This window comes from Gavialis gangeticus, unplaced genomic scaffold (assembly GCF_001723915.1).
Source record: "Gavialis gangeticus isolate Ggan-Ray unplaced genomic scaffold, GavGan_comp1, whole genome shotgun sequence".
NCBI classification, from domain to species: Eukaryota; Metazoa; Chordata; order Crocodylia; family Gavialidae; genus Gavialis; species Gavialis gangeticus.
This window is the reverse complement of record NW_017729001.1, coordinates 11,849,295-11,869,643: the sequence shown is the minus strand read 5'-3', so window position 1 is coordinate 11,869,643 and position 20,349 is coordinate 11,849,295. Positions and strand designations below refer to the sequence as shown.

Below are 20,349 nucleotides of genomic sequence, written 5' to 3'. Positions count from 1 at the left end.
CCCTGACGCTGACCCTCCCCCTCCTGCCCCGCAGTGTCCGAGAACCACAGCAGCTGCCGCAACCCGGACGGCGCCGCGGCGCCCTGGTGCTACGTGCGCGGCGCGGCCGGCGGCCCCGAGCGCAGCCCCTGCGCTATCGGCCAGTGCCCAGGTGAGCGGGGCGGGGCGCTGGTCCTCGCCCGTCCCCCTGCGTCGCGATTGGCCCGCGCTGTCTCCAAGGCTCGGGCCGCCAGTTCTAGGGGTGATGTCACCCAGCCCTGCGAACCTAGAGTGTAAATAGCTGACGTCACAGCGGGGCGGGGCCAGGCGCATTCCCTCCGGCTCCGCCCACCAACGCCCCCACGGAAAGGCAGCCCAGCCCCTGCTGCTTTCTCTCTAACGGGCCTGGAGCTGCAGGTCCCTTGTCAGCACGTCGGAGCCGCCCCTCACCTGCATCTCAAACTGTACTGCGAGCAGTAGCGGGTAATGTCAGAGAAGCTGGTTCGTAGGCAGCGCTTCACCAGCCGCAGCACAGACCGGTCTGTGCCCCTGGCTGTATCCACCTGCCCCGCTCCCAGGACAACCCACACGCGTCCGGCTGCACCGTCTTTGCCCATAGCTCCCCCATCCCAAGGCAGGAGGGGGATGCTGGCCTTCCCCCAGTCATCCTAGTCTTCCTTGCCTTGGCTGCACCTGCATAAGAACAAAGCAGGCTGTGTGTTTCCTTTTGGAGGGTTTTTATTCAAAGCTGTCAGTTCCCTTAGGCCGCGATAACCAACCCTTCAGCACCGTGCTACGTGATGGCTGCAGTGCCAGCAGCGCTGCCATTTTGTTGGGAGAAACCTGCCTGCCTGCCAGGGCTTTCCCACTGCTTCTCTTCCCAATGGCCAGCCTGGGCTCTGCACCTCCAAAGTCCCTGTGCAAAGCCGTGCCCTACTGCAGTGACCCTTGTGAATTCGTCTCGCCTTCCCTTTCCCATCGTATCACAGTTCGGTCTTCAGGGAGTGCTGTTCAGTAGCTGGCTGGAAAGGGGTGGGGGAGGCAGCTCCCCCTGCAAAGGCCTCTTATCTGTATTAGGAAGATTGAGGTAGGAAGGAATAAAACAGAGCAAGAAATAAGGGAGGGTTCCTGAGAGGGCAGAAGATGGAGCTATTGATCATCTTGCTCATTTCTGTTCAGAGCGCCTTGACTTTTCTCTGTATCTTGAACTGTAGAGATACATGGAGTTACTGGGTGGCCCTTCAAATACCGCTCTGCAGAACATCAAGACACCCAGGTTTCAGCCTCACCTCTGCTCTCTGTCTGGGTTGGGGGTTGGCTCTTTGTTTGATTACTGCCTTTGACTGCCAGCAGCAGTAGAAGTGCAGGGGGGAGACCACAGTCTCCTTCCGGGGGAGCAGCTGTAGCAGCACCTAAGAGGAAGTATGAGAGTTTGTCAGTGTGAAGGTCGCTCAAGGTCCCCAGTTCTGAGCCTGAAAACCTTTCCTGCCTCGATTACTAGGCACATCACTTTAAAATAACTGGTTTATGCTGATCTATTTTTCCCCCTTAACAGCCACCACTTCCACAGCAGTTCAAGTCCCTACGGATGGAGCTGAGGTTGCTCAGGAGATGGACCAGGTGTTTGAATCTGCTGATACTTTGCCATCACGCAGTGAGGCAGCTGTTGTACAGCCTGCCATTGGGATCAGTCAGAGAGTCCGGATGAAGTCCAAGGAGAAGAAGGACCTGGGGACCCTAGGTGTGTATGACTGGCTTCAACCACCCCCTGGCTCCCAGGGTACCACCACCAAGACCCACAGAATGCTGCCTCTAGAGGCTAAAGTGCTGCCTGGTTCCTCACTTTGCCTGTTCTTCTCTTCCCCCTTCCCCCAACAGGAAACGTGCTGGGGCTTATCATGATAGTGATAATCATTTCAATTGGAGCTGGCATTGGTGTGGGCTACATCTACAAAAAGTGAGTGACTCCTCAGCTCCCGGGAGCTTGTGTGGGTTGTCACTTGTGGCACCAGTCAAAACTCCAAAGGACCACATTTAAATAACTAGGGACTGAGCCAGGTATTGCCGCCATCCCAGAGCCAGAGAAGGCCATGCCTGAGACGCTACCACTGTGCTCCATAGTGTCCAATGGAGTTGTTACCATTTGCACAGTGAGATTTTTCTATAACCTAGGAAATCTCACTGCCATGCTCACGCTGCGGTTGCTAAGTACAGTGCCTGGGGGTGGGGAAAGGGGCCTCCTGCTGCCTGCGCTTCCCCATTATGGGGCTGTCATTGCAATTCCCATGGCACTTGATCCCGGGAGCTACAGCTACTCGGGACCTAGCAGGATGAGGCCTTAAAGCAAGGCATTCAGCCAGATAATTGAGTGTCTGCCTAACTACTAGAGCTGTAGCTCAGCCTCTGTGCTATCTTCAGAGAACAGAAGTGCTTCATACACTAAGCCTGGGATGCTTGAATCTGTCTAGGCATGCTAGAGCAGCAGGGAGGGATTATCCCCTTTGCATAATGCCCGTTACCCAAGGAGCCAGCTCTAGCCAACTGCATGTTCCTAGGAGCCCAGGCCCTGCCCTATAGTGCTCCCCTCACTGTTTGGAGGTTGTGGGCTCTCAGGTCCAGGCAGCCACGCTCCTGCTCAGCTCTGTCTGCCACCACCATTTGACCAGAACAGGTGACCAGGGGCTAAGGAAAAGCTTCAACTCACCAGTGCTCACAGAGCTCCCAGGTCCATCAGTGTGCTCAGGCTTCATTCTGCTGGGCGTGTGCAGTTGCCACTGACACCAGTGGAGGCTGGACCTTTCAGTGGCACAGTCATTACTGCAGGTCTTGGCCTCTCTATTAGTCTGGGTTACAGAATCCTCTTCGGAAACAGACTCTTCAAGGGACTGTCACTCAGCCCACACTGTATTCCAGAGAGCAGGGAAATCCTCGGGGAAGGGCTTGTAGGAAGCTCCAGAGCAGTGTAACTGAAGGAGCTGAAGTAAAGACAGGGAAGGGCATTGGGTTGCATGGAGGCTCCCACCAGTATGCTGGAGCTTGCCTTGTGGCACTCACCGTTGTGCAGATCGCTTCACACTTGACCACAGTCCAGCAGAACAAGCCCTTTCCCAAGCTAGGACACATCCTATAAGTAACAGACTTGGAGAGCAGGAGTGCAGGGAGGGGGTTACCATAGGCTGCAGCACAAGAATCCTTCTTCCCACTGAGTCTGATTCAAGGCAGCACCGAGCTCTAAGAGAGATGCTGCCAGCGTGGTGACCAGAACCTCAGGCCCCCTCCACCCTGTCAGCTCTTCAGGCTGGGAGGCAGCTCCACTGCAGCAACACAGGAGGGTTGGTTTCACATCCACCCTGAGCTCTCCCCACTGCTACTACTGCAGGAAGAAGCCTGGGCAGAGGGGGGAGCTTGCCTACTACCTGGTTCTGGTGCCGCCAAGATCAGAGCCTGGTGTGATGGCAGGGGCTGAAGGGAAGCCCAGCCTATCCACATTTACTGCAAAGGCTTGCAGGGGTTACAACAGCAGCATCCTCCTCTCTGCTGCACCTCCTTGTGCCCCGACTGGCTCTCAGGCTCCTTTGCTTCCTGTGCAGGAGCAGAGATCTGAACGCGCAGCAGGAACAGGAGGCTCAGGAGCGGGAAATGCAGCGCATCACGCTGCCACTCTCTGCTTTCACCAACCCTGTCTGTGAGCTGGTGGATGAGAATACAATTGAGGTACACACCAACCAGACACCTGTGGAGGAGACGCAGGATGGCAATGTGCCCCTCATGGGCCAGGCAGGCACTCCCGGGGCCTGAGCAACCACGCCACAGCAACACAGATTGGACCTACCACAGTTCCAGCCCCTGGGCTCCCACATGGGGACATGGGACCCGTTTGTGTTTTGTTTTATTTTTGGTGAATGCCAGGGATAGACGGGACTTGCAGATGCGGCACGGCAGGGGCTGGGGAAGCACCAGCTGGCTTCCGACGGCTCCGTTCCGTTCTCTTTGGAGTGAGAGGCCAGGCCTGCCATGGGCCCCGGATTCCATTACCCCCGCATGGTCTTGGCTTCCTCGTCACTGTTCCTGTCCTGTGGGGAACGGTGCACGCTGTTACTTGCGTTTCAGCCTGGCATCCTAAGGGGGAAACCTTTGCCCCGACTCAGAGATGATGGAGACTTGGAATAAAGTGGTTCCCTTTCAAGGGTGGTAGCTGGGACAAGGCCTTCCCCTGTCCTGTGGTTGGGTCACACTGAGGTTCCCCCCACCTTGAGAGAGCTAGAGGTCATTTGAACAGGCAGCAGTTAAACAGAAGGCAACAGCTTGACTGGTAGCAGAAGGTATTTGGGCCTAGGGCAATGTTTAGCTCCAGTAGCTTTCTGGGAACAGATTTCCCCACAATACTCAAAACAAATCAAGGTCTTCCAGGGCCAAGGACATGTTCCCACTCTCCTGTGCTGGGTTTCCCAATACTCAAGAGTCTATATGGGCTGTCTGCTGGGACTCCTGCCAAAGCACTTGGATCAAGAAAGCCAAAGGACAGGAGCAGTGCAAGCAAAAACCACGCCAAGCCCTGGGTGCCTGTACTAAGGGGCTGTAGCTGTTTCTGAATTCCTGTCAGATTTTCCAAGGGCTGTGTTTCCTGACGGTGCTGAAGCCAGCTGCAGCGTGAGCTCAGCAGGAAAGCAAAGACCAGCACAGCAAGCACTCAGCAAACCTGCTTGCAAGCAGAGCATGACACAATAGCTGTGTTGCAGGATTGGCGACCTGGGCTCTGGCTCCTGTACCAGCCTCCCATATCTATGCAGCAAAAGCTGACAGGCAGGTTGATAGGGGAGTTGCTACCCAATCTCCTTTAATGGCCAAAGGCCTTTGGTTTCTGGGAATTGAGGGGGTAGTTAGGTGATAAACTCCCCTGAACACCTACAAAGAGCTAAACAGAGCTGCAGCCATTGCCAGCCTACAGGGTTCAAGCCATCGTAACCTCTCCTAGCCATCTGCGTGACAACTGAGGGTGGAAGAAACGCAGCATGTAACAGCAAAGGTTTTAGTGTCAACATTTATTTCAAAAAGGGAAAAATACTGAAGCTTGGTTATTTTTACTGCCTTTGAATACCATTACTTTGTAAATGTTTTAAATACCTCATGAGTACGAGATGGGGCAGATTGTGCCACCTTGTATTAAAGCTTAACAGAGAATGAAAGGCAGTGTGAACTGTAGTGCCTGAACTTACTGATAAGTGGTGATGCTGTGACTGAGGGGCACCAGGAACAGCAGCTGGCCGTTCTTGAGGGGGCGAGCTGGCCAGCTGCGAGACCTGCTACCCCGTGCCAGCCAGCTGCAGACTAGTTTGCTGGTTGGCCTTTTCATGGCTGCTCTTCCCCAGCAGGGCCAATGCAAAGGAGCCAGCCCAACCCTAAGTAGAACCCAGCCCTTGGGGGAAGCAGTCCCTTGGGACGGCGATGCTGTGGATGCTGGCAGGGTCCCATTGTAGAAGAGCCATGTTCCTGAAAAGCAGCTGCCTGCAGCTCCAGCCCAGACCAAGGGTGGTGACTAAGCAGGTTGGCCCCAAGAGGGATGACTTCATCCCTCTTTGTCCTTTCTTCCTCTGATGCGAGGGATTCTGCTTTACTGCTGCTTGGGGTCAAGCCCTGGCCTCTGGCTCTGCTTGGAGAGGCTGATGCAGGCACTGAACAAGTCGGGAGGCTACAGTGGAAGAGACCAGGAGCCAGCAGCAGAGCCAGCTTCACAGCCGTTATAGCCACACCTCAATTTTGATCTCCCTCTAGAGAGCACTTTCCAGCTGTACATCTCAAGATGTGGAGGAGCACTGTGTCATTAGCCCCTTTTACAGTAACGTGCCGATGGGTTCAGAAGCCCATCACAGCTCGGAGGCAGCACTGTGCTGGGCAGGCTTCAGAGAAGCCGTCTTCACTTTGGTCTGTTCCACTGAATACGGTAAGTTTCAGGTCAGGGTATTGCTAGGCCAGGCACAAGGGCACCCAGCTTGCTCCATGCCTTTTTCTCAAGTACCTTCTCAAATAGCAGGATTCCCCTGGCATGTGTGCCCTGCTGAACTAGAGGGCCAGGTACCCAGCAGCACCTCCTCTTAGTCATAAAAACTGGAGAAAGGAGACAGAGCCATGGTTCCACAGGGTACATTTATTGCTTTTAATTTAATCAAAGAACAACCGTTGAAGTCACACAGTTCATGTTCCTACTCACAACGCGCTCGAGTTGCCCTCCTTTGAGCTCCCCCTCACAGTCCAGCGCGGGAGGAGCAGAGGACAGTGCTCTGTCAGAATGCCCAAAACCCACTGGACCCAGCCATAGGCCTCCCCCGACAGGCCGCAGGGAAGGCCCCACCGTTTCTAGAGCACAACCAGATGCTCAGTGCTGGCAGCCACATCTGCTCCACACAGGATTTCACACCATGTTCTAGCCCCTGCAGGGATCCAAGTGACACCCGCTCCCAGCACAGGCAGCAGGTAGAAGTCAAGGGGGCAGCAGCACTGGAGCTGGTCTCTGCAGCCAGCACCTGCAGGAGCTCCTTCTATAGGAAGGTGAAGTTAAAGCAAGAGGTCATGTCCCCTTCCCAAAAGCCTCAACTGCACTGGCTCAGCTGGGTTCTGGCTGCACCCTGCTTGGTCAGGGCATGGGGGAACTGATGGAAGCACTGGGCCATGCTCTGTGCTGGGGGGGTAACAATGAATGCACTCCCAGTTGTAGTGCATTTCACAGGGGTTGGGACTTGAAAGGTAGTTGTGCAGACTGATTCAGAGGAAGGTGGCACCTGAGCAGCTCAGACTAATGGCCTGTTGCTGGCCCTATCTTAGCTTCAGCCGCATTCTGCGGCAGAGCAGAGCTTGGCTGTAGTGTTTCCAAATGGCTCTTTGAGGTATTTGCAGGGGGTGTGAAAAGACACTAGAGTTACCCACAGGCGGCCACTGCAATAGAGGTGCTCCAGTTCCTGGAGCTTCTCCACAAGGAGCCAAGTTCCCAGCCTGGGGGCAGCTCTGGAGCATCCCCAGTGCACACTGGGTGGAAGCAAGGCAGCCAGGCAGAGCTGCACTCTCAATTGTAGTGAATTCAACAGGTCTCCCACGCAGGGTGGTCCGGGGTGGGGGCCTGCCAGGGGCTAGCCCAGAAATGCAGTTCCTAACAAAGGAGGCTTCCTACAGCAACTCCCTTCCTGGCAGAGAGGCCAGGATGATTTCACAGCTTACAGTCAAGTGTCAAGTTCAATGCACCACAGCAATGAGGATGGGGGGGCCTGGAGCGTGTGTGGAGCAACCTCCTCAGTGCGGCTGGCAGGACATGGTCCCTTACACTTCCAAGACGTGTCATCAATCCGCTGCAAACCCGGAGGCCGAGGAGAGAGAGCACACAGGTGTCACAAGGGAGGCGATGCAGCAAGCATGTGGCGTGGTGCCCTTGAATGCCCTGGAAGTAGCTGAAGTGCCTCTCCCTACCTGCTGCTCACACAGGGGCCAGTGGAAGTAGCACCCACAGCAGGACAGGTTGCCTAGGTGCTGTCTGCTGGCAGCTTGTCACGGCTCAGCCCATACTGCACGTTCACATTGTGGTCCAGCTCCTCCAGCTCAGATGGGAGGGGGATGCCCAGCTCCCCCAGGTACAGTGAGAGGGCTTCAAAGGAATCCTCCAGCTTTGAAAATGGGGGCCTAGGAATAAGAGTAACAGCGCACATGAGTGGGCAGCAACACCAGGGCTGGTTCAGTGGGATGGGAACGCTGCATGCACAGAAGCACTCCCCGCCCCCCGTAGGTCCACGCCCACATGGTCAGGGAAACAGGCCTGCACCCCCTCCCAATACTACCCCCGGCACAGGGGCATGAGATTGCCCTCCCTCTATGGCCATCCTGAGGTATGGCACTTGGACAGAGCTACGTCCACCCATGCCAACCCACAGCCCACCTGCTCTCCGGCTCCAGTCGGCAGCAAATGGCAGCCAGCGGGAAGAAGGCTGGGGGGCAGTCAGCAGGGACAAACTTCTCCCAAAAAAGCTTGACATTGAGGCCGAAATCCAGTGTGCGAGGGAGGCAGTCGGGGTCAGCATACACCTGCCCTATGATCTGGGGAGAGAAGGAAGCCACTTACTCTCTGGTGCTGCCAAGTGGGTAGTAGACCCCAGGGAAGCATTAGTGACCAGCAACAAGAGGGTGAGCTAGGATGGCACCAGCACCTGCCCTAGAATAGAGCCGGTTACCTGATAGAGCAAGCAGAGCATCCACAGCAACCCAGGGACCACACCCACCCCGAAGTGCCAGCTGAGCCTGGTAGTACATCTCCTATGGCAGGTGAAGGGCAGGCCAAGCCCACTTCCTCCCTAGGGGATCGCTGCCAGCAAGGACAGGACAGTCTCAATGCCCTAGCACAGGCAGGCAAATAGCAGTGCATACAAGTTGTCCTCGATGATTAAATCCCCCTACCCATGGGAGAATGGTCCCCTCTTCAGCTATTTGTCAGGCTGCCACAAGCCCCTCTATGCCACCTGGCTCAAAGGTTGAGGGGGGAGGTCACTGCAAAGCCCTACTTATCCCAAAATACATGGCAGGAGCAAGCATCCCCAGCTCCGGGGTCTCCCTGCTGCGGGCAAGTTAAAGTCGCAACAAAGAGAGAGAGGGAAGAGGAATCTCAGCTCTCAGTGCCCTCTGGCTGGAAAGTACTAGTGGATTTCTGAGGTCTTTGCACTAAAGCAAGTCAGCTAGTCCCATCCCCTCCCCAGCTCTGGCTCCCAAGCACAGGGAGGGAGATCTACCACTGGACCAAGGGGTTATGGCAGAGACCCCCTCATCCCTATGCCTATGGAGAGTGAGGAGATGGGGGAGGCAGAAAAAACTCCAAGTTCTGCTCCTAGTTCCAGTGCAGTTGTGCCAGAAGCCCCAGGCTCAGCCACACAGAGCTGCCTCCCCTAACACCCGGGGCAGAGAAGACAGAACAGGAACAGGAACGAGACAGGCTGCAGGAACAAACAGCTTTCAAAAACACCCCACGAGACCGGCTCTGCGCAGCCTGGCCTTACCTCACAGAGAACAATCCCAAAGGAGAAAATGTCCACCGTCTCATCATAGCTCTGCCCTGCAGGAGACAACACAGGAGGCCTCGTGAGTTGGCAGTCCCAGGGACAGGTAATCTGCCTGGCACCCACAGCATAGCAGCCCAGGGCCTGATCAGCAGAGCACAAATTAGTGCTCTGGGCAGAGGCAGCCAGGCCAGCAAGGGGTCTGAGGTGCTCAGTGCAGCTGTTCTTTCTATGAAGGCAGCACCCTTCACTTTCAGCAGCATCCCAGTGAGGATGGAAGGGAGACCGCCCTGGCCCACAGATACGCTCAGGGGATGTTCTGCAGAGCTAAGCCCTCATCCCCGCTAGGATAGGACCCTCCCTGCCAGCAAGGGGGTCCTAGTCTACCAGACCAGCCATCAGCCTGTTGTCCATCATCGATTAATTTCAGACAACAAACTCACTTACTAGCGCCCAGCCTTCTGGAAGCCACTGCAGGAGATGGGGAGCATCCACCACTGGGCAGAGGGAACCCACTTACTAGAGGATTCCAGGCAGCAGAGTTAGTCAGCAAAAGGTGCAGGATCTCTGTGGCAATTTCTGTGACACAGTAGAAGGCCAAGAGGCAGAGCTATATTTTTAGGGCACCTGAATCCATCCTCAGTGGCCAGGGACCTGCAACTAACATCCAGTGGCTGCATGGTGGCTTTGATTATGACAAGAGCCATCTCCATAACTGGCATCTTACTGGCCTTGGACAGACAGGGTGAGAATGGGATGAACCTTGGAACCTAAACTACCCTCCTACCAAGCAGACGGGACAGGATGCACAGAGGACTGGAACGAAAGCTTCCACTACCATAGCTATTCTGTGGCTACCTAGCTCAGGGCGCCCACCTTGCATCTTCCATGCATTTCAAGAAGGTCTGTGATACAGCCTACTTCCAGGGGTGCTTGGGAGAAGGGATACCCTGGTTCAGCAAGAAGCAAGCAGCTACTGGCATCAGCCCTGGAGACCTGTTGCCCCTGCACATTAATCATCAGTCACTGACTAAGAGCTGTCTGCAGAGGAAGCTGAATGCCTAGTTCTGCAGCACTGATTGCAAAGGCACTAAATTCTGCAGACAGAAATGCTCCGAGGCAGAGAAAGCAGGTCTCAGCCAACAGAGCGTTCAACAGGCTGGCAAGAGCAGCCTGGATATTGTGGGGCTTCTGCCTCCCCAGCCAAGCCTGGCATTATGGCAGGGCCCATCCCACCTCTGTGAAGGAAGCAGCCCTGCCTCCCCTCAGGATGCAGTATCAGGGTAAGCTCTATTGTTTCATGGGTCATCATTCTTTTGGCAGGTGCCAAGTACATGCAACTTAGCATGCCAACATCTCCTCTCTTCTGCCTCACTGAAGTGGTTAAGGATTTGTCCTGCTCCAAAAGGCCCCTACCACACAGGCCTCAGGGGAGGAGCAGGGGCACAGGTAAGGTGGCACCAAGCAGCCAGAAAATAGACCGAGGATGGGGAAGAAGAGGCAAGGCTGTAACCCAGAGCAGTTCCTTTCCCAGGGCACCAGAACAGCTGCTGTCAAAGGAAATCAAGGCATATTGCCTGGAGCATAAGTAGTTCCCTGTTTTCCCTTGTTGGGCTTTGATGGCTGGTTGTCTTCCTGCCATGGCCTTGTCATAGGCTGGCTCAGTTCCCTAGAGAAGTTTGAGATGACTATGTTCCTCCAGGTCCTGCATGGGCAGACCATCCCATCAGGAATCCATGCCTACTCTTAACATGTCAAGCCTCTGTGCCAAAGATCTGCCCTCAGCCAGTTATTCCCCTCCTCACCCTGAGGCCTGGGAGAACCCAGTCACAGGTGGCTGCCCCTCATGTCCCCTCTGGACCTGTCTAACAAGCTAGAGGACAGCTCTGACCTACAGACCTGCTCGCTGTGACTACGAAGTTCACTAGATCATGATCAGAACAGAGACACACCAGTATATTTGATCCGACTAAGGACAGGTCCCATTCTCCAAGTCTCCATTGCTGTCACCAAAATCTGGAATTGGAGCAAGTTTAGTACCACTGCCTTTGCCAGCCAGCAGGGAGGAGCTGCCAGGAGCATGGGAGGCAACAGGAGCTCACCAGGACTGAGACACAAAGCAGAGGTGGGCCAGCATATCTGCATGTTTGAAATCAGTTCACTCCTCAGCAGATCTGAGGCTCCAGGCAGCTAACAATTTTAAGTACTGTCAACAGCCAGAACTTCTGCTATTTCTATAAGCTCTACCTCATGCCTGGAGTGACCCAGCACCTGCTCCAGCAGTGGCAGCTTACCATTCAGCATCTCTGGGGCCATCCAGTACGGATTCCCCACCACGGTGTAGCGCTTCTTCCTGTCGCTCTTGCGCAGGGTGCGTTTCTTGGCTGATGGCTTCTCCAAGGTGGGTTTCTTCCTCTCTTCCACGATCAGCCGAGAGAGACCAAAGTCAGCAACCACAATGGTCTTGTCCTACCCAAGGGATTTAATCACACGTAACTGAGTGCTCTCAGCTCCTCCCCAGAGTAGCCCATTAGCAAAGTGCCAGGAAACACAATACGTGTAGACTGCACATGAGAGCACTGCAAGAGCAGTATCTGTGAGGAAGCCTCCTTCAGCTAAGTGGTTGAGTGGAGTAAACAAGTGAACCTGCTGACTGAAGTGGGGAAAAGAAGGGAGAGGGGACCCTGTGGACAAGGAAGAAAGAGTCCAACAAGCAGGCAAGGGAGTTATCTAACTGGTCATTTAAACCTGACCATGGTTGCTAACAAACACATTTGGCTTTTTCCATCCAGTTTGTCTCATTCTAGCCAGAAGTCTTTCCCAGGAAACTCACTCTGCCCAGATCTGATTGTGGGGTTTGAAGCCATGCGGCTCAGCCAATATTTTGGCTAAGTGAACACACAGACAGGGCTGAAGACACAAAACTTATAGGTGAGAGTCCATGGATACACTACTATGCAGACTGCCCCTATGGATCTCAGACAGAAGTGAACACAGTGCACTGTAGAACCGAAGGAACAGCAGCAACTGCAGAGTGCCAGGTTTGAACAGCTCTAGAGCAGTACAGGGTGGAGAAGCAGAGGGAAACAATTCATCAGGGGTGGGACAGAGGAAAAGGTGAAAGCAAGATAAGCAGACTGTGCAACAGTCCTTCCCAGGTGCAGCCCGACTGCCTGGGGCATAAGTCCAGCCTAACAGAAATGCTATGCAACTGCATAAGGGATAGTCCTGGACTTGTACAGAGAGGGCAAGATGTATAGCTGCTGCGGAAAGCTTAACATGGAAGAAGTCAGAGAGAGGGTAGGAGACGGGGGACCAGACTTCAGGGCACAACTCACCAGTTTGATCAGGCAGTTGTGAGAGTTCAGGTCTCTGTGAATGATGCACATAGAGTGCAAGTAGGCCTGAAACAGAGGAAAGAGAATGGCATTAGCAGGTATCCCATGAACACAGCCCTCAGCATGTATCGTACACCCCTGCCTATTGTAAAGCTTCTTCAGCCCACTACAGATCGCACTGCCACAATGCGTTAGCCGTAACCCCTGGCAGTTTGCTTCTCTCCCAATCAAAGGGATCTGGCTCACCATTCCTGAGGCAATTCCTTTGGCAAAGCTGACCTTCTGCTGCCAGGGAAATGGGTCCTGCAAGACAAGGAACCTTCAATGGTCACATCAGCCAGGTGGTGCCAGCCTTTTACGGGGAATAAACATCTGGGGAACATAACACAGCCCTGCAGAGTGAGGTGCTTTCTCCAAGGGCCAGTTAAAGGAGGGACAGCTTCCCCCTGCTTTAGGGGAACTGGCTTCCAAGGGGAGACGGAGAAGCCAAGGCCTGAACTGCTGAGCTCCTGCAGGACAGGCCATCTGAATTCAATGCTGTGCAGGCAGTGTTTCACCCTGGCTGGAGATCAGTCAGGACACCCAGGAAGGCACTCACTGCATTGCGGAGAAAGTCTTTCAGTGTCCCGCCATCAATGTACTCGGTGAGGAGGTTCAACTTCTTGTCCTTGTACAGCACGCCAATGAATTTCAGGACGTTGGGGTGATCCAGGCTGCGCATCACTTTCACCTGTGTAGGCACAAACAACCCAGCCTGAGACTGAGTAGGCCCAACTAAAATTTTGCATCCTAACCTTGGGGGCAAGGGGAATTGTTCCATTCCAGGAGTTGCTGGCAAAACATTACACCTCCACCAAGCCCAGCCTCGAGGTATTGGATCCCCTCCTGCCCCTTCATCCTTTTAGCAAACTGGCCCGTTCCCAATATTCCAGGAGAGTGCACCAAGCCCTGGTTACAGCACAAGGGACAGGACTTCTACGGTACAGCTGGCATGTGCTTGAAGCTGGAAGGGAAGCATTAGGATGAACTGGAGGCTGCCTTTAGAACATGGAACACAGGATTGGAAGGGACCTCTCAGACTCTGCTGCCCTGTCTCTTGCATTCACAAGCAAAGCCTGACTCTGGAAACTTGGCAAGCAGGCACCAAAGGAACAGGTCAAGAATCCCTCTCGCATGTATTATAAACTGCACACCAATCAGGTCTGAGCTTCCCATTAATATTTCTGTGCCACAACACTAGCTGCGAAACCTTGGGGGACAAGGCCAGTACACTAACACTAAAACACTGCCCAGCCTGTTAGGCTAAAAAAGTGCCTTTTAGCATGGAAAATTAATGAACTGGGAGTCTAATCTATGTCTGCTTTTATTTTAAATTAGTCATATTTAATGGTAGCAAGCATCTGGCCAGATGTGTTCTCCCTCTCACATAATCTTTCCCCTCTTAGCAGTCCTGGTGCCTGCAGGATTACCAACATGTTACTCCAGGATCAGGATGCCAATGGGAGCAGGGAGATGGGCAACCAATCTGGTGGGAAGCACTGGCTCGGTTGTCTTCGCTCAAGACCTTGCTCCTACCTCCGTCAAAAAAGTCTTCTGTGTTTCTTCATCACAGCGAATCAGCTCCTTCATCACCATCACTTTCCCTGTTGCTTTGTGAGTCACCTGTTGGAGACAGACACTGTTTCTGCAGGAAAAAGACTAGGGATTGTGGAAAACTGATGCTTTCATGCACAGCTTCCCAAAGCACTGGGACACAAGGGCATAGGACTGAAGTGAGGAGATGGAGAGAAGAGGCCATTCAGGCAGGATCCAAGGAGTTGTGGGAACTGCTCTGAAAACAAAAGGTTTGCCAAAACAATAAAATAAAAGGATTCCAGAAGTGATAAATGGGCGCAAACAACTCAGGGCCTGCCTAAGGGCTACGCCATATGGCCACCTAAATCTTCAGTAGGTGATCCTCTTCAACCAGCGCAGAATGTGGCTGTGCTCTGGAGGATGCTACAGCCTCAGCTACTAGCATTAGCTCTGCACTCCTACGTGCCTGGAATTTTCATGCAAGACTGCACAGACACCATTAAGCATGTATACAGCATGATATACAAGGCCTATCAGCTTTACACTGTACTAGCAACGTTCCCAGTGACACTCTGTGAGGCAGGCTGAGCAGCTAAGCAATTCATCCTAAGTTCCCCAGATTCCTTGATGCCTTCCGGTTTCTGCTCAACGTGTCAAAGACTTGCTCTTTTGCCAGGCTGTGCTGGGAGGCACAGGCTGTTTAGTCCAGACAAGCGGTGATCAAGTTCCCATACTGCAGTCTGCCACAAGGTTCCCAAAGCACTGGCAGGCAAGATGCAGCTACAAGTCTCATGGCCTCACAGGGTCATAATCACCAGGCCCTTAAGTGTCCCAAAAAACTGTGCCAGGTATTTCCTAAGAGCCATCAGCCCCACCCAATACTTCATGGCTTTATTGCACTGCATTATCCAGCAAAAGCCTCAAACTCAGAAGATGGCAGATCTCCAAGGTAAAATACCACCCTAACTCTGAAGAATCACAGGGCAAGTTACCCTGCAGACCTTCTTCACTTGCTGGCTCAGTCAGCAGTTCAGCTTAGGTTGGGGTGCTTGGCCCGTAGAACCATGCCATCCAGCCTGCAGAGTTCCCCACAAGTCTGAGAATTTGGTAGCAGGGAGCGTTAAGAGCATTTGCTAGAAGTGGCATGCGGGCCAATCCTGCAGCACAGAGCTGAAGGTAGCACAGGCCTCAGTCTGACAGTGGAGGGCAGAGGTGGGCAGCATGGAGCCTGGTGCTGGCATGCTAACCCCAGTCAGGCCCATGCCAATCATCCAGCTCATGCCACCAAGAAGTTGAGCACCACTTGTTTAGGTGGATCACTCGACTCTGCCAGGATCTCTGGATACCTCAACAACCATCTTCTCTCCAGGAGTAGAAGATAAATGTCCTGACCATGCACAGAGCAGCTGCTTCCATCCACAGAAGCTATGGATGGAAGTGAAGCAGTATTCTATGGAGCCCAGCTGACCTGTCTATGGGAGGGGGTAGCAAGCTCTGTTATGGGGGGTTATTTGGCATGAAAATAATTTTGCTTAGGGGAATTTGTGGAAAACTGCATTTTTTTCTCTTAGTGGCATAGGGGAAAAGCCCCCTTGCATTTGGGCTTGGAATCAGTATGCTAGAAGCCTCTCCCTTATGCCAAACTGAAATGGGAATGAATGTCACTGCAGATGGGAAGGGGATAAAATTAAAGGAAAACATGCAAGAGTAGGCAGGGTTTTCACAGGACAGGGCAGGAGTGGGTTGAATACAGAGTCCCACACAGCCTCCCATCTGAAGCTCAAAAGAAACTATAGTTTTTGGGTTTCAGACTTTACGCTGACTGTAAAACCCAGGAGAATCTCTCCAGACCTTCTACCTCAGCATCTAAGGAAACACAAGACCCACCTACAAGACTATTCTGCTGACCCAAAGGGAGAAGGTTGAAGCCACCACCCTCACTCAACCAAGATACTGTACAGCTCAGTAGTGCTGACCCAGCCTTTGCAAAGCCCAGCAGCTTGCTTTAACCAGAAACTCAGAGTCAAGAGTTTGTAACTGCATTAGCTGCAGAAAACTTAAAAATGTCTAATCCCACTGCCCTCCTCTTATCAGTCAGGTTTCACATCATCAAGAATGTACAACTAACAACTGTGAAATAGTCAAAAGCAACCATTTCCCCAAGTTCGGTCTCAAAATATCTATTCACAAGACAGATGTCCCCATCACATGGAGGGAACCGTCTTTGTATCTTTGTGAAGTTTCACAGTAAGTCACTCCCAGAACTTTAAAACTATAAAAATTTTCCTCTGGTCTCGGGGAGAAGAATTGTAAAACAAATGCCAGCCTGGAAAGGGACCACTGGCCCAGAGTTTGGAAAACCATGCTCTATTGGAAAGACCCCTACACTTGCATACTGTATACAACCTTGAAGAACTTGGCATTATTCTGCACTAGGTTGAAAGCCCAAGACAGGGTGCCTAATACACACACATTGTCCCTCCCAATCCTCCCATCCTAAGTAAAGCATCCAAACATTAGCAGCATGTCAAGACACAACACACCTTCCAGCCAGAAGACATTGGAGAGGTCTAAAGCACACTAACAAGAGGTGAAGGGAAGCTATGTGGAATTCATAAGTTGCTGCATCAATTACACTAAATAAGACTAGTGCAATTATGGATCTCAATGAGGGGGTTTCTTCAGCGCATGCATCAAAATGGGACCACCATTAGCCAGTGGAGCAGAGGGAAAATGCTTCTGAGCTGTAACTCAGTGGAGATGCAGATGGCAAAACATGCTGCAGACAAAAACAGTTTTGCTTACCTGGCCTAATATTTGTCTATGAGCAGAGAAGAAGAAAGATATGCCCATTAGTACAAGTACCATATACCAAGGACTGAAAACAGCGTAGTCTAGGTTACAAAGCACTCATATTCCCAACAGAGCACAGCAGATTACTATAGGAGTAGTAGAGTATATGAACTGCTACATAGGATGAAGCAGAGGAAGACAGTGCTCACTCCTTGACAAGTAAGCTGCCCAGAAGTATCTTTCATTGAAGGAAATAACCAATATCAATAAACATAAACAAATCCAAAAATGGATTTGGAAGTTGAGTGGGCATCTTTATAAAGCCAACGCATCATGCAATGATGAGGACTCCCCCCCTCACTCCTCCTGCAGGTTTGACCCACACATGGGAGGGCTAACCAGAAACAGCCACGTGCAGCATACTAGGCTAATATACAAGCCAGGCTGCAGAGAAACCCTCCAACAAAGTCTAATCCATCTCTCATAGTAGCTACGTTCAAGTTAAGTGAACGAAAGAGAACAGAAGACTATGGGTATGCCAGAAGAGCTAGTTAAGTTCCAAGAACCAGAGCATGACAGAGAGGAGAGGAAAAGTCACTTGGGATTTGCTGTGGTGTTTTCAGGTTTTTGTAAGCTACAGTCAAGCACAGGCCTCCAGGTTTGCCCCCCTCACCTTAATCGCTTGTCCAAAGAATCCTTTCCCCAGTACTTCACCATGGATCAGATCACAAGGCCGGAAGATCTGTTGGGAATAGCTGGAGGAGGAGCGCAGGGATTCAGAGCGACTGATGTCTCGACTCAGAATGAGGGGCTCCTTCGGGGAGCTGGGACCAGGAGACTTAGAAATGCTGTTGCTTCTCCTGAGGAGTAGACCAGGACAGAAGATCTAGGACGCTGCTGAGGAAGTCACTTACTCTAAACCCAGGGCAATGGCAGCCATCAAGCTCTGCAGAACTGTGAAACCTCCTAACCTGGAAGGTCTTACAGCACATACCCACCCACACGGTTACCAGATATGGCCAGAGTGCCGGGCTCAGTGCCGGGCTGCTTTCCCAGCCATGCATCAATTAACATTAAAGATTGTGGCTTCCACCTAATCAGTGGCACTACCTCAATATGAGAAACTACTTCTAATTGCAAGTGAGGGCTCAGGTGTCAGGGAGAGACTCACCTAAATTGCAGTGTGCACAAGGTAAGGACAGCAGAGTAGGGTTTACCCAGGCTGGGAAGGGAGGGTTTTCTAGAGCTGAAGTCCCAGGCCTCTCTTAGCGGGGCACAGTCACATCCCTCAGAAATTGGAACTTTCAGGCTTCCGTTGCTAAGAGGTCACAATTTTTACAGCCCCTCATTAAGCTTTTGTAATGACAAATCACTATTACTGCACCTGGCAGCCTGAAGGGAAGAGGATTACAAAGGGAACCAGAGGGCCCCCATTGGCTGGAGCAACAGTTCCTATCAAGACTGGACTTATTGCATCTCCAGGCACTTAGCCAGGCTCCAGAGTTGGCTAAACACGAGCAACTGGACAGGAGCTATAAGCAGGGTGCTGCACCCCCAGGTTATTGAAGTGGGGCAGCTTCTAGAGGGCCTGGCACTCTGGCTCGAGAAGCACTAGCTGGGAGGCCATTCTCCCAGGTTCTGTACCTGAGGGAGCGCCGGCGCAGTGTTCCTTCCAGGTTCTCCTTGATATCCAGAGGGGAAATGGGACGAGGCGAAATGGGAGTTTTGATGTGGACTGGGAGCCGAGAGTCCAGCCGCAGTCTGTCCAGTCGCTGGGAGACAGGGTCGTGTTCGATCAGCAGCTGCAGTGTCTGGCTTGTCCTGCGGATCAGGGCCTCTACCTGCAACCAAAGCCAGGGGCAGGGTGATAGCACAGGAGAAGGACTACTCCAAGCATGAAGCCAGATAGACACCCTCCACAGACTGCTTGAGTCAGGTCACTCCAGAGCTCTGGCTGACAAACATTCAGGCTCACAAGACAGCTCCTCACTATAGAGAGAGCCTCCCCTGCTCTGATCAGCTGCACGAAACCAAACTCTCTTTTTCTGCAACGCAGCCAAAAGCTGCACCTGAGATTCCATCCTGTCCACTGCTGGCAGACAGCTCAGAGACTGACAAAGCTACCCCAAGATCAGCATGCCGAGCCACTACTCTGTCCACAAAATGGGGAGGGAAGGGGATGGTTCAAAGTCTCTGCTAATGCCAAAAGTGGACAAAATTCCCTTGTTTTGTGAACACAAGAGTGGTCTAACCATGCACTGACAGCTTCTGGTTCGCATTGCAAGCAATTCACTGGGAAAAGGATCTCAGCAAACCCAGACACCAAGCCAAAGATTATTAAGTGCTGTATCTGACTGTGACTGATCAGCAGTTCCTTAAAACCAGGTCTGCCTCATGATACATGCGAGCTGCCTGCATTTCAGTGGCTTGGTCAAGCACCCACCTCATCTCCAGGCTACCACCTTTCAGGTTCCTGACTGACCCCAGCTTACTCTGAGTTTCTTTCAAGCCACTGTCTCCCAGCTGCTATTTTCACCTTCACAGACTCTGGCTTCAAATGGAGGGACAACAAAGGCTCTCACAGGGAAGAGAAGGAAGAATGCTGAGGTAGAAGAAAGTTGGACTCCAAACAAGACTCACCTCCTCTACTTGCAATGTGCGAATGAGGGCCCCATTGATCTCCAGGATCCGGTCTCCAGGATGTATGGCGTTTCGGACATTTGGGCTAATGTGCAGTCCATTGACTCTAAATGTAAGGAAAATCATGCTGGAAAACTCCTCAGTCTAAACACTGATCATGAAGGATGAATATAGCTCTGCTCCCCAAGAAGCATTCTCTTTGATGGGATTTGGACATGAAGTGACATTGATTTGTTGATGAATGTTAAGTTCCAATGACAATCGTTTTGTGGTGCTAGTGTCTAAGCTAGCGTAAAGAGGATCCTCTCTTCATGTACAGCAATGAGAGGGAAGTAAACAGCAGACTTGGGGAAAGTCACTAGCTTTTCTGATACCACAATAACCATCCTAAGCAATCTTACAGACAGACAGTGGAGGACCCTAAATTGAGTGGTTACCTCCCAAGCTAGCCAAAAGCATACAAGATGACAACAGTGACCAGCCAACACACACTCAGGCTGCTATGATCATGAGATTCTACCTTGGCAATTAAAGACTCTCAGGGAAGTTACAGAAGCTCCACTTTCCCTTGCTTGGCTCCCGCTGTACAGACATACAAGTACCCAGCACAGCCACTATGGCCTCCTCATACTCACTCTTTCACCTGGACACTGGCAGCATAACTGGAGCAACCCCCTTCGACAGACACTGAAAATCCTCTCTTCCCATCAGTGGCTGCAGGCATGGAGATGAGGGTCAGTGTGTATGGCAGCTGCTCACGCAGTGATTCTGTAGAGTGTTTCTCTATCATCGGTGCCAACACAATCTGGTTATGACACTTTCCACTAGGAAAAAGCAAAAAATCACTTTGGTCCATCTTATCCCTTCCCTGCATGCATGGGTCCTATTGCTCCCAAAAAAGTGAGAACTAAACTCTCATTCTCAGCAGCCATCAATGGCCCCACGCAACGTGCCTCAGGCCCTAGAAATGAGACTGCAAGTTCCCCTCTGGTAGTGGA

The 20,349-nt window shown here is 52.4% G+C and overlaps 2 protein-coding genes across 5 annotated transcripts in view; one reads left to right on the top strand and one right to left on the bottom strand.

The window, feature by feature from the left end:
• Nucleotides 1-12: 12 nt before the first annotated feature.
• Nucleotides 13-5,169, top strand: PIK3IP1 (phosphoinositide-3-kinase interacting protein 1; the record flags this gene model as incomplete). The annotated part of the gene is made up of 4 exons (XM_019506636.1): nucleotides 13-151; nucleotides 1,535-1,720; nucleotides 1,858-1,936; nucleotides 3,570-5,169. Coding segments are annotated over 4 exons (612 nt in total), but the record flags the coding sequence as incomplete, so codon positions are not given.
• Nucleotides 5,170-6,104: 935 nt separating this feature from the next.
• LIMK2 (LIM domain kinase 2) overlaps nucleotides 6,105-20,349 on the bottom strand; it is a 35,537-nt gene continuing 21,292 nt past the window's right edge. For all 4 annotated transcript variants that reach the window (XM_019506816.1, XM_019506819.1, XM_019506818.1 and 1 more), the window contains 12 exons: nucleotides 19,987-20,175; nucleotides 19,352-19,457; nucleotides 18,356-18,552; nucleotides 17,385-17,571; nucleotides 13,919-14,005; nucleotides 12,942-13,073; nucleotides 12,590-12,646; nucleotides 12,344-12,409; nucleotides 11,300-11,474; nucleotides 9,006-9,061; nucleotides 7,898-8,055; nucleotides 6,105-7,644 (listed from right to left, as the gene is read on the bottom strand). In XM_019506816.1, coding sequence (XP_019362361.1) covers nucleotides 7,488-7,644; nucleotides 7,898-8,055; nucleotides 9,006-9,061; nucleotides 11,300-11,474; nucleotides 12,344-12,409; nucleotides 12,590-12,646; nucleotides 12,942-13,073; nucleotides 13,919-14,005; nucleotides 17,385-17,571; nucleotides 18,356-18,552; nucleotides 19,352-19,457; nucleotides 19,987-20,175 — 1,567 coding nt within the window. In that variant the 3' untranslated portion in view covers nucleotides 6,105-7,487. The remainder of the gene's footprint in view (nucleotides 7,645-7,897; nucleotides 8,056-9,005; nucleotides 9,062-11,299; nucleotides 11,475-12,343; nucleotides 12,410-12,589; nucleotides 12,647-12,941; nucleotides 13,074-13,918; nucleotides 14,006-17,384; nucleotides 17,572-18,355; nucleotides 18,553-19,351; nucleotides 19,458-19,986; nucleotides 20,176-20,349) is intronic.